General features: G+C 43.6%; 1 protein-coding gene across 4 annotated transcripts; it reads right to left on the minus strand.

Annotated features, from left to right (window-relative positions):
- Nucleotides 1-868: 868 nt before the first annotated feature.
- Nucleotides 869-11536, minus strand: sltm (SAFB-like, transcription modulator). Of its 4 annotated transcripts, none has more exons than XM_005929585.3 (20): nt 11371-11536; nt 9051-9138; nt 8569-8624; nt 8428-8455; nt 6538-7132; nt 5886-5929; nt 5679-5791; nt 5422-5571; nt 5219-5316; nt 5005-5135; nt 4786-4886; nt 4637-4693; nt 4387-4541; nt 4110-4290; nt 3544-3668; nt 2980-3153; nt 2537-2848; nt 2292-2439; nt 2011-2165; nt 869-1920 (listed from the first exon to the last, which is right to left on the minus strand). In XM_005929585.3, the coding sequence occupies exons 1-20, from the start codon at nt 11503-11505 to the stop codon at nt 1809-1811; spliced, it is 2958 nt and encodes a 985-aa protein (XP_005929647.1). In that variant the 5' UTR covers nt 11506-11536; the 3' UTR covers nt 869-1808. The 4 variants fall into 4 exon arrangements, with proteins under 4 accessions (XP_005929647.1, XP_005929648.1, XP_005929646.1 ...); XM_005929586.3 differs by having other exon boundaries at nt 4387-4499; nt 4975-5135; XM_005929584.3 differs by having other exon boundaries at nt 4975-5135.
- Between the last annotated feature and the right edge of the window lie 498 nt (nt 11537-12034).

Consider the following 12034-nt stretch of genomic DNA (forward strand, 5'->3'; position numbering starts at 1 on the left):
ACTAATTAAAACAAAGGTTGCAGAAGGGCACCTCTGAACAGATGACCCCTCAAACCTTCAGCCTTCTATCCGGTCTTCCTTCTCTCATCCCAACCGGTCGCAGCAGATGGCCCCGCCCCTCCCTGAGCCTGGTTCTGTCAGAGGTTTCTTCCTGTTAAATGGGAGTTTTTCCTTCCCACTGTTGCCAAAGTGCTTGCTCATAGGGGGTCATATGATTGTTGGGTTTCTTCTCTGTATGTATTACCGTAGGGTTTACCTTACAATATAAAGCACCTTGAGGCAACTGTTGTTGTGAAATAAAATTGAACTGAAATTGAATAAATGACTAAACTAAGTTTAGTTTACTGAGTAGGTCTAAGGTTCTTATGAAAGTTCTCTAAAACATATTTTTGTAAGCAATATATGGATTTTAGTAAAGTGTTTTATGTGTTGCTTTATAAACCAGTCAACTCTCAAGATGTCCACCACTTCATAATCACTGTTCTTAAGAAAAGTATGGGGGGGGGGGAGAAACATTTACACACACACAGAAACTTGTATTTCATTTTAAACTTCCAACTGGCAAAGCACGTACACGCACTAGCTGAGAGATCTTCACTCCCACCCCATCAACAGTTTCACGCTGAGGCCCACAAGCAAACTGATCCTGGCATGACCGAAGACTCAGCACAAAGACATTTGGCTTCTCACTCCCCCCCAGCTTCAACCAGTTACAAAGATGTGTAATTTAAATTTAAATCCAACTACATGCATGGCAGTCCGAGGTGTGCAGTATTGGTCCAGCTCTGAAAGAATTACGAAGCTTAACGAGCTTTTAAACAAAATTTAAAAAAAATAAATAGCACTGAAATGACCGAACAAGACGAGACAGAGGCAAGATGTTGGTTTAGTCACAGTTGACACGAAGCTTACAGTCTACATACAGTATGATGTCCCCTTCAAAGGGCAGGTTTTACCCATCTTGTGCACTTTTTCAAATTCAAACCTTCTACACTGATACTTCCTGCTAGCATGAGAGAGTTCAATGATGGACACAGGATGTCTCTACAATACAAGTTTCACAAAAAGGAAAAAAAAGAAAGAAAAGAAAACAAGCTGAAAAGCAAATGTTCAAATTTCACTGAAATAACAATGAGCAAACAACAACCATGTGTGCCCTTAAAAGGCTCGCTTACCTCCACTGAATGCCCTGCAGTTTGACCTGAAAGTCAAATTTGAGTTTAGACACACAGACCTGTCTGTGATTCAATTCGTGGCCTATGAGAGGTATTTAGCTACAATGCGGGCTCTTTTACAGTTTTATAATCATTTCTTTTACAAAAACAGGACATCCACAGCAAAAATGACTTTTCAAAAAAGATATTTCTTTTCGTCATCTGTGAAACTTCCAAATGAGTCAATTATCCCTTCATGTCGGGTTCTATAATACGCTAAAGACATATTACACAGGAAAATTGAGTGTGACGCTAGGCTACTGAAAATGTACAGAGAACACTCAATAAGAGAAGTCTTAACATCACTTGAAAACTTGTTACAAAGACTGTGCTGTACAATAAGGTTTCTAAATATTATTAAAACATGTGCACAGGGTTGTGTAATGGTAACAGCAAAACTGTCAGGAAAAAAACCCTACACTGGAGGTACACTTGTCTATACAAAATAAAATAGTGTCATCAACCTTTTGTGCACAAACGTGCCGCCAAAAGAAAAAAGAAAAAGAAAAAACAAAAAGTTGATATTCTAAAAATAAAGTTCAGAAAAGTCTTCAGATCTTCAGGAGCTTTCATGTTGCAGATTTGTGGCTGTGGTTAGAACTGCCGCGGCGTTCCTTTGAAGGTTTTGAATCCGCCCACAGTGCCGCCACTGGGAATGGAGTTGTTGGTGATCTGTACAATTCGGCTCATTCCAGACGAAGAGTGACTGCAGAAAGACAAAAAGGTCATGTCTGAGAAGGATAGAAGGGCGGCACGCTACTCTGCTTTCTCAACACGTCTCCATTATGCAGCATACCTGGAAGGCGGCATCATGGCGCTCCGAGAGTCCCCCATCCTGCGATTATCGGAAAAGCCTCCACCCTGGGAGCTTGAGCCACCGTGCCACTCCTTCCTCATTCCCTGCTCCCTGCCGTGACGTTCCACTACGACCTGGCGACCCGAGCTGAAAGGCTGCAGAGGCAAAGGAAATGCTGAATGTCTCTCACACAGAGGAAAGCCAACTCAAAATGTAAAGGTTTTCCATCGTGCAGGAGGATCAGGGAAAGACATCACTCCTTTTTCAGAAGATAAACTCACCTGATCACTCATCACCATGGGCCTTCTTTCATCTCGATCATTAAAGCTCCTTTCACGGTTGATGGAGTGGCCTCCTCTGAGAGCAGGACCCGGACCGACACCTGGGCCATCCCTGCCCGATCGCTCTGCACGCATGCGCATAGGCCCGCTGCTCAGCCCAGCAAGAGATTTCAAAGAGAGATTAGCTTTCCAAAACCATCAAGCAACTAATAATGCTTAATCTCCAAACAGGAGTTTTCCTTTACCGCATATCTCCCTTATTGGAGTTTATCCCGCCATCATTCTTCCATCCGTGCCCTGCATCTCTCGGTGCGCGATTGTGCGACATGCCCGGTATTGCGCCTCTTGCTCCCATAGGGCGATCGTGCATGGGAGCGGGGCGTCTGTCGTCTCTGTCCCGGCGGTCGGTGTCCCGAAGTTCAGCGCGTGGAGGTGGTGGCGGCTCAGCTCTGCGGACCGTTTCAAAGTTTTTGTGGTAGCGATCAAAGCCGGAGCCTTCTCTGTGAGGAGCAGGCCGACTCTTCTTCACCTCAGGCTCGCCGTCAAACCGGTTTCGTCTTGGAACACAAAGAGGACCAAAATGTAATTCACCGAAAGTGCAATAAAAGCTTTCTTTGGAGTCCATAAATGATTCCAACAAATGGCATCAACATTGTGATTAGTAAACTAATGTAGTTTAAATGTGTACCTGTCATACGTGTTGGGTGGTTGGCTGGCGGTCTCGGGGAAGCGGCCTCTCTCTCGGGGAGTGAAGTTTGTAAAGCGGTTCTGCTGCCTGTTGTAGTTTGAGCCTTGATTCAAACGGGCGTCAGACTCGGGCTGTATCTTCTTGTTGCCGTTCCAATAGGAGTCGTCTCGTCGACTGAAACATCGAATACAGACACTGAGTCACGAGTGCGGGACGCCACTTGTCACTCTGTAATACAGATAACACTAGCTACCACTATAAACACAACATTACGTCACAGACTTTACATATTATGTAAATGCCACTCGATAACAGCGCTCCCTCTCCTAATGAAAACCAAAAACTCTCAGATTATGGTTGTGCTGCGCACACACAGACCCAATGATGATCTTTTCTGTACCGAAGTCAAACTGAACAAAATTTTACTTTTGAGAAAACAAAAGAAAAAGCTGTTAAGCTCTTCGTCAGCTGCTCAGTTTCCATTTTAAAATAAATGTAACTCATGGGTAATGATTATCCACACTCGTCTTCGCATTAAAACAGCTGAGACAAAACTACATGTACCCGTGTTCCACTTCACGGCCTCTCTTCAGGTTGTTTCTCTTTTCTTGCTCAAAGCGAAGCTGCTCCTGCTGCCTCCGCAGTTCCTCACGCTCACGAGCCATGCGCTCCGCTTCCTTCCTCCTTTCCTGAAAAAAATAAATACAAATTTAAACAATTAAAAATATGGCTGCGGTTACAACATTACGTTAGATTTGATTTAGGATTTAAAGACGTGATAAAGCCGCTCCCATCTTCCTCAGCTCACTCTTGCCTCAACAGGTTAGCCCCCTTTATCCCTTAAATGCTAATGAAAAAGAAGCTAACGTGGCGTCTCACACATGCTGTTGCTGGGCAGTTTTTTGTTGAAGCAGCAGCAAACTTTCTCACAGCTATTGGAGTTTCCCATGCATTTGCCACCACATCTCATCTATTACAAGCTTCATATTACCAAAATGTTGACAGCAGCTTTCGAGTGCCAGCTGCGAATATCAGTCAGTGCATGCAAGGGTTAGTAGACGGCTACATCTGTGACCACCATTTCTAAATGACAGCTATAACATAAAAAGTTAGTCTGATACACGTTTCACCTGCTCTATACGAATTCTCTCCCTCTCAAGCCTTTCCCTTTCCAAGCGCTCCCGTTCCAGTTTTTGCCTCTCCATCTCCAGTCTCTGGCGCTCCCGGAGAAGGTTCTCCCGCTCTTCACGCTCCCGCAACAGGCGGATACGCTCACGCTCCCGACGTTCATGTTCTGCAATTTCACGGCGCCTGAAGACAAACAAGACATCCCTCGCCTTGAAACTCAAACATACAGCAGCCTCAGCATTTTATAAATCTACCAAATGTAATAACTTGTGTGCGTACTTGCGCAACTCCACGGCTCTGCGGACACGCTCCATACGAGCCATCCTTTCACGCATCCTCTGCTCCTTCTGCTCCTTGATTTTCTCAAAAGGTAAGATGTCCCGCTCCTCCCCCTTTTTCATAAAAGGTCGCATTTTATCTTTCATCATCTCCAGCTAGTAGGGAAACAGAAATTCAAGCTTGAAAAAAAAAAAAAGAACTAAAGCACATTAATCACAAACAAACAAAAAGTATAGAGAGAACTTCATACCTCCTCGGGAGGAATCAAACTTCTTGGCCGTCTTTGAAAGTTCATGTTAACAAAAGGCTGAAAAAGTATCAAACAGAGCACATTTGTATTCATCTGAAGACAAATACACATTTAAAATGTGGTTACAATTAAGCAGAAATAATTCTTACTTTGTCAAAATACTTTCCCCTTCTGAAAGGTCTCATTTTGCCAAAACTAGACTCTCCTTTGTTGTGATCTACCACCATCATCTTGCTTGGGCTCTTTGCCCCTGTTAAAAAAACAAAAAGCAAATTATGACCACAAAGCAGCTACGTTACACTCTCCAAATCAGAGATGAGAAGAGGGCTAAAACCTACGGCCATGCTTTCTGTCATCCTTCTTTGCACCTTCGTGTCCTGAACCAGATGAAACGGAGCTGGATTTTCCGCTTCTGGCATCTTGCTTCTTGGATACGTCTTTGTCCTTTTCAGAGAGTTTATCAACTTTCTTGTCTTCTTTTTTGTAGGACGCCTGTGGCCTAAATGAGAAAAGGACAGAAAGTTAAATAGGCTTTCATACAATTACCATTAGCACTTTTTTCCGCTTCCTCCTGTCACTTACTTGTTAGTCGCCTTCATCCCGGTGGAATTGCGCTTTTCATTTGCCTTCTCCTCTGCTTCTTTCTTTGAGGGCTCCTTTTTGAATGGATCATTTTTGGCCTAAAGAAAAAAACAAAAAAAACAAGATTAATAAAAAACAAAAAGAGTGATACAGGACCAACGTTTTATTCTATGAAGAAATGAGACATAATGCATTCAACCAACCCTTTCAACATATATCTGCTGTCCATGAAGCTCTGTGCAGTCCAGGTGGGAGATGCAGCGTGCCACCTCTGTGCTGGACGACATCGTCACCAAGCCGTAACATTTCGAACCAGGACTGCGAGCGTTCGTAACCACCTTGGCACTTAAAACCTGTTGGAAATTTTTGTTTTCTCTATAAAATTCCAAGAATATTTTTTTATGCTCAAAATAAGTAACGACAACTAAGTAACCACACACACAAAAAAGACGTTACCTACCTTGCCATATTTGCCAAAAAGGTTTTTCAGATCAGCTGCTTTGGTGTTTGAAGAAAGGCCGCTCACCCAAATGTTACGAGACGAGCTGGCAGTGTTGTTGCCGCTCACAGCTCCTAATAAACATGTTTTCCCAAACAGCAGTAGTATCAGAAAAACCAAAACACCACACTGAATATTTTTTTTTTCCCTCTCTAAAAACATCCTTACCCTTTTCATCTTTTGCAGCTTTTCCATCTCTGTCTCTTGAAGAGCTAAAAAGCAAAAGGTTGAAACAACAAACAGGAAATGAATGACGGTAAATAACACCATGACGTAAGCTGACAGGCACACGGCTAGTGGAATAAAATAACTCGTGGTTCTGTTGAGGGGGGAAAAAAAATCCTTTAGGCAAGACGTGGATCTGAACCAATGTCTCAAAGGCTTCATTGATTTTTCCAGTGGTGAGATGGGGTCAAGTTGTCAGCCAATTTATTCTCTGGACAAATGAAATCTTCGGAGGTTTGTTCAACTTCAGCGAATCATTTGGCCACAAAGGGGAAAAAACCGTCATCACAGAGACTAATGCTCTTTTACACTGCCTTGTGTAGAAACTGGAAAAGGCTTAAAAATTGCTGGAAAGGCCAAAGTAACAAAATAAGAGTCGTTCTCTCAGCTTGTGGTTAACTTCACATTTTAACCGACTTCAGAGAAATAAATCAATGCCGTAAATGGCAGGATTAGGTACATCAGTGAACATCTCCCTCATGGCAAAAAAAAATTTAAAAAATAAAAAAATATTTCTTGAGGCTACCCACAATGTTGCGTTCTTAGTGAGCTGGACTTGGTAGTAGTATCAAAGAACTGACATAGAAAGACAAACCTCTTTGCTTGACCTGATGCCCCAGTAGTGCAGGGGCCTTTCTTCCCAGAATCCTTCTCTTTATCACCCGTTTCAGCTTTCTTCGTGGCGTCTCGGCCGTCTTTCTTCATGGGCTCGCCACGGGATCCATCGTCCTTCTTACCATCTTTGTGGCCCTCCGACTCTTTCGCTTTCATGTCATCGTCTGGGCTCATCTCAGCAGAGGCCTCTGGCTCATCATTGCCCTTCTCTGCCTCTGGATCTGGAAGTTTCACATGTTTACCTGTTTCCAGGAGGTCGTCACCATCAACATCCAGAGTGATGGCATCTTCGTTTGGGATTGAGACGGATAGGTGATCCTCCTCGGCTTCTTTAGAGGAATTCATGGCTTCAGCATCCATCTCAGCCACTTCAGGCTCGACCTCTGGATCCTCATCCGCGTCTGGTTCAGCATCGGGATCGGCCTCGGGCTCAGCGTCCACCTCTGGCTCAGGCTCTGAATCAGCCTCAGCCGCCACAGCGTCTGTCTCGGGTTCAGCCTCAGAGTGAGCGAGGCTGTCCTCACAGGGTGGAGGCTTAGAATTTTCACGAATACCATCATCTGTATCAGTTACATCTGAGGGATTTAACAAGGATAAACATGGCAAAAACACAACTTTTAACATTTGACATGTCGCATGTTACTTGACCTATAAAGTAGAATAGAAAGCACATTTAGTGTTAATGGTCATCGAGGGCGTAGACACCACAGGAAGACACAAAACACACAATCTCCTTGGACATGTGGGAATATTTCCGTGCTTCTCATTTCTTGACACATGAAGTACTTCAGTATGAATTCAATTCCCGATACGTCCTACGACAAGTCATGTGGAGGAATTGCATCAGTTCATCTTTTGGGTTTTCTCCATTTAGGCAAAATACATTCCCGGTGGGTCAGTTCTTGAAAAGTCGTCTGAGTTTTAGGATATCTTCTTTATCATCCAGCATTTCTTGTATAATAAATGTCTTATCTTAGCAGGTTTTATATGGGGGGGGAAGTAAAAGTAAAAAAGTTATCATCAAATCCAACCCGCTGTAACGTGTCCATTCAGTCACACCCATGCAGTTAGAAAGAGTCCATCCCTTTGTGTACGACAGTCTATCCTTGCTGAACATGTTGTGGCATCTTCACTGCACACATCATGGGTGGGCTGCAGCCACCTGGGTACAAATGTATGAGGTTTCTTGCTGTTTCTTGACAAATGGCTTCTGTACATGTACAACATGCTCACATGAATGTCGCAGTCCTTGAGTCAACCCATGTACCGACTTCATTCGCAGAGCGTTTCACCTGCCAAGACCTAACACGAGGTGCCCATTTCCTGTGGCGAATGGAGTGAACCATTCAGATCTACCCAACACACATTTTACAGGTCCTGTCCAATCATGCTGTCAATCACAGCGACAACAAGAAAGTGCAGTGATCCTCAAATCTTACAAGCTAGTGCTGCCTCCAATTTTCATTCATTCAGTGAATATATTCAATCTTCATTTCCTTAGGCGATGTAGGGAGACGAATGCCACTAAAAACAGAAATTCACTGAAGCAAACAACTGATTTCTTTTAAATATTTTGAGCAATCCAAGAAAACCGGGTACCCAGGCATCCTGTATCCAATGATTGACATGCGATGCAAAACAACAACAAAAAAGCCTTGACTCGATCTTGAGAAATGTCTCAATTAATCATGTATTTGTTCCTCCTTTTATGTGTTGCAACCTAGATAGATGCAGTAGCTACCGGAAGCATGAAATACCACATGATGTATGTATTGTACCTGGAGTTAGCTGTTGAAAAAAAGAAAGAAAAAAAAGGGGGGGGGAGGGATCCAAATGTTAGCATTGGGGATTGGTGTGCTATCATACATACCCTTTTCTGACTCATACTCTTCAGCCTCCTAGAAAACAAAAACACTCAGGTGAGTTGAGAAGGCTGTCAGTGTCAAGTACAACAACAAAAAGGGTTTGTGTCAATGTCTCAAACATCAACAGATGTGTTTATCACAGTCACCTTGGAAAAATTGTCATCTTCCACGGTGTTGTCCAAATCCGAATCCACTTTCTTTCCTAAAAGATTAAATTAAAACATTAAAACTCAACATGAAAACATTTAGAAAACATGAACTTGTTGAGGCCCCAGTCACACCGGTCGGTGACCATCTGGCAACCTCCAGGCATAAGTACAAATGTTAGCTGTTGAAAATGAAAAAAAAGGGGGTGGGGAGGGATCCAAATGTTGTTTGAATGTGGCTACTGGCAGTCACTGTGAATTGACTGGTAAAGCCCCACTGAAGTAGGCCAAGAGGCTGGTCAGTCAATCTGCTAGAGACCAAAACGATCGCAGGGAGGTATTTGGTGCAGCACCGTGTTTGTGAATGTCACTGGGTAACAGCCAGCACCCACTCAACAAATGCACTTTCCTCTGACAGAGGATGCCAGGGTCTCGCTGACCACACCTGGGGCAACCTGACTCTTATAAGAAAGAAAGATTACCTTTAGCTTTTCCGCCTTTGCGAGTTGGTGTTTCAGCTGAGAGCTGGAGCTGAATGTTTTCTGGGTCGCCACCTTCATCCTCAATAGCCTTAAAGAACAATCAAGTTAGGATTACTAATTAATCAGTATGCAAATTAAATAATTAAACAGCTGGCACGTAATAAGAGAGATACATAAATGCAATGACAGTGAACTTTTCCATGCTCCCCGGAGCACAATGACTGACCACTATTCACAAATTAATCACTCTGGTTTGGTTTATATGCAAGGCTGAAATATCGCATCACAGCTGATTGCGATTCAACTGACGGCTCACAAATTTTGCTTTAAGACTGCAGAAACATGCACAAAAAAGCACGCCGGCGGCGTATATTAACAATATTTATAGCTCAGCTCCTACTTAGGCAGCAAAGCGGATTATAGATCATCATGGACACTGACACTTTTCTCCTCTCCTCCTTTCCCCAAGCTTCCCTGCTTAGCTGCTTATGTCCTTGTCTTGTCTCATGTTTTTTTTCCACTTCCCTGGAACACTCTTTCACAGTCTGTGTCTAAAACCTAAAGAGAACTATGGATTTGATCAATTGGTCTCTGAATGCTATTGTCACCCTTTTCTCAACGAGAAGTCTGGGCTTGGGAGAGCCCGAGTGCCCTGGAGGGACTTTCCCTGCCGATGGACACGGCCCTACACGATGGCAGTGGATACTCAGAACAACATCTCTGAGCGGATATTAGGATACATCAGGGAAGAATCCGCTTAAATCAACACCTATGGGCGGAAGCTGGAATACATCACGGATCAGTTGGCTGCAGTCGTGAGGTCTCAGAATCTGCTCTGTGAGCAAAAGAGCGACTAGACCACGGAACTGAAGGCAAATAACATCATGGAGGAACTAGCAGCTATCCAACTAAAAAACAGCTCGAAATTCTCATGAGTTGTTAGAAAAGAAAATCGCCATCATAATGCAGCTACCCCTCCGGCGCCAGCTGTGGGCTCAAGGCTGGAACTGAACAAAACACCCTGATAACGACTGTGTTTAGACTGTTCCTTCCCATTCCATGCAAGGCCACCTGGGTTGGCTGGAAGACTGTTTACTTAGCCTGGTGGGGCGAAGGACACCGTCTCAGCTGAACTCTGGACACACACACACATATACACTGATATACACACTCATCCCCCCTCCCTTCACAAACGCCTTCGATGCTTGTGCCCTACCGGGGAAGATGGCAGTGGAGTGGACCAGCGCAGATATGCTGCAGGACCGGATGCGCTGTCTACACCGGCTCTCTCTTACCCTTTACCCGCCCCTGTTGCTTGTCTTGTGTTTCTATGGTGTATTGATAGTCATGTGCTTTTTGTGCTGAGGTGTTTTTTCTGTTATCAAACTGTTCTCCCACTAGGAGCTCAGTCTGACCTCAGTCCTCCTCTTACCTCATGTTATGTATTTTCGTTGTTTTTTTTCCCTATCAGCCTACCTTCTGGCATGTCTCCCCAATATGTTTGTGTAAAGTTGGTCAGAAGGTTCCTTTGTAAGTGCGCATGCGCCATTAGCGTGCTGCCTGCTGTAACCCTAATTTCCTTCGGGATTAACAAAGTATTCTGATTCTGAGACCGACTTTTAAATGTGAACATCAGACAGTATTGACGTTTAGCTAAAAATCTATTAAACAGGCTCCTCCGTCTGTTTAAAGCAACCACATGTTCGACTATATTAACTAAAACAAAACAAAAACAAACAAAAAACACTTTTATCCGTACCCTGGATGTGTCAGTACTCATCGTGAAAACTCAATCGAAAACAAGAAAAACCAAAAACACCGAGCAGCCACTGCGCTCTTATTTAGATCCGGACTTACAATGAGCGCATGCGTATTTTAACAATAAAATCCACACTTCCAGCACCTGGGATCAATCACGCGCAATCTGCTGCATCTGTTTGTGCTGAGATTAAGTGGTCCTCAAATGCGGCATCGAACCAGAGAGCCCTCGTCCGTCTGATTTTTCGAAGCGACGGGGGAATAAACAGGCCTTTTGTTTGGGCACCCCCGCTAATTTAAGGCGAGCGTTAACATTTTTACATACTTCAACACAACCTCCCTTGGCTCCTGGTCCGAGCTACAAACACGAAATATTTCCCGACAGATATCTAGCTTTAATGACTCCAAAACTCGGTCACTCTAGCAATTAAACTACGAGTGTTGTTCGCTAGAATCGATGGGAAATCTGTGACTACACGGGCTAGCATTAGCGTTAGCATCTGTGCACCGTGCAGCCAGGCTCGGTCATCGTTTCTGCACACATCAGCTCCGTCTGACTCACCTGTCTAAGTCGCGCGACAAGAACACTCTTCACACCAAAGGTGTCCAAATTTCTTCGCTTGAGCTCCGATTTAAGATCAACAACTCTTAATTCCGATATCTTCTTGCACTCGGTTGAAATGGCACCCGACGCCATTTTACCTCAAGATTACAGAATGGTTGCGCGCGCAGACACTTTCCCCCTGCGTCTTCTTCGTTGGTTTTCAGTAGTTATTGATTAAATGCTTCACCGTCATCTATTGTTAAGGAAAATACTTAATATTTTGGATAGTGATGTGCGATACCACTGATTTCCTTTCCGATCCGATACCAAGTAAAATTCAGGGTGGTATCTGCGATACTAATCCGATACCGATACTCTGTACAAAAACTTAATGTTTCATTGCATTTCATAATACAATATATAATTTTATTATGTAATTGTAATAATAACATAACCATATTGCTTCATAATGATTAGAGGACATCAGACAACTTGTTTTTATTGCTTAATCGTGCAGAATAATCATATAGAAATAAAGAAAAAAACTGAAGTTGTGCGCTATTTGAGCATGTTGCCTGCCTGCAGCACTAAAGGACTCTGCGAGAGACGTCTGTGTCCCTGTCCTCCTCTTCAGTTCGCCTCAACATAAGCTCATCATATTCTGTGATGTGATTTACTCCGA

This window comes from Haplochromis burtoni, unplaced genomic scaffold, assembly GCF_018398535.1.
Source record: "Haplochromis burtoni strain Fernald_Lab_line unplaced genomic scaffold, NCSU_Asbu1 Contig_50, whole genome shotgun sequence".
Lineage (NCBI taxonomy): Eukaryota > Metazoa > Chordata > Actinopteri > Cichliformes > Cichlidae > Haplochromis > Haplochromis burtoni.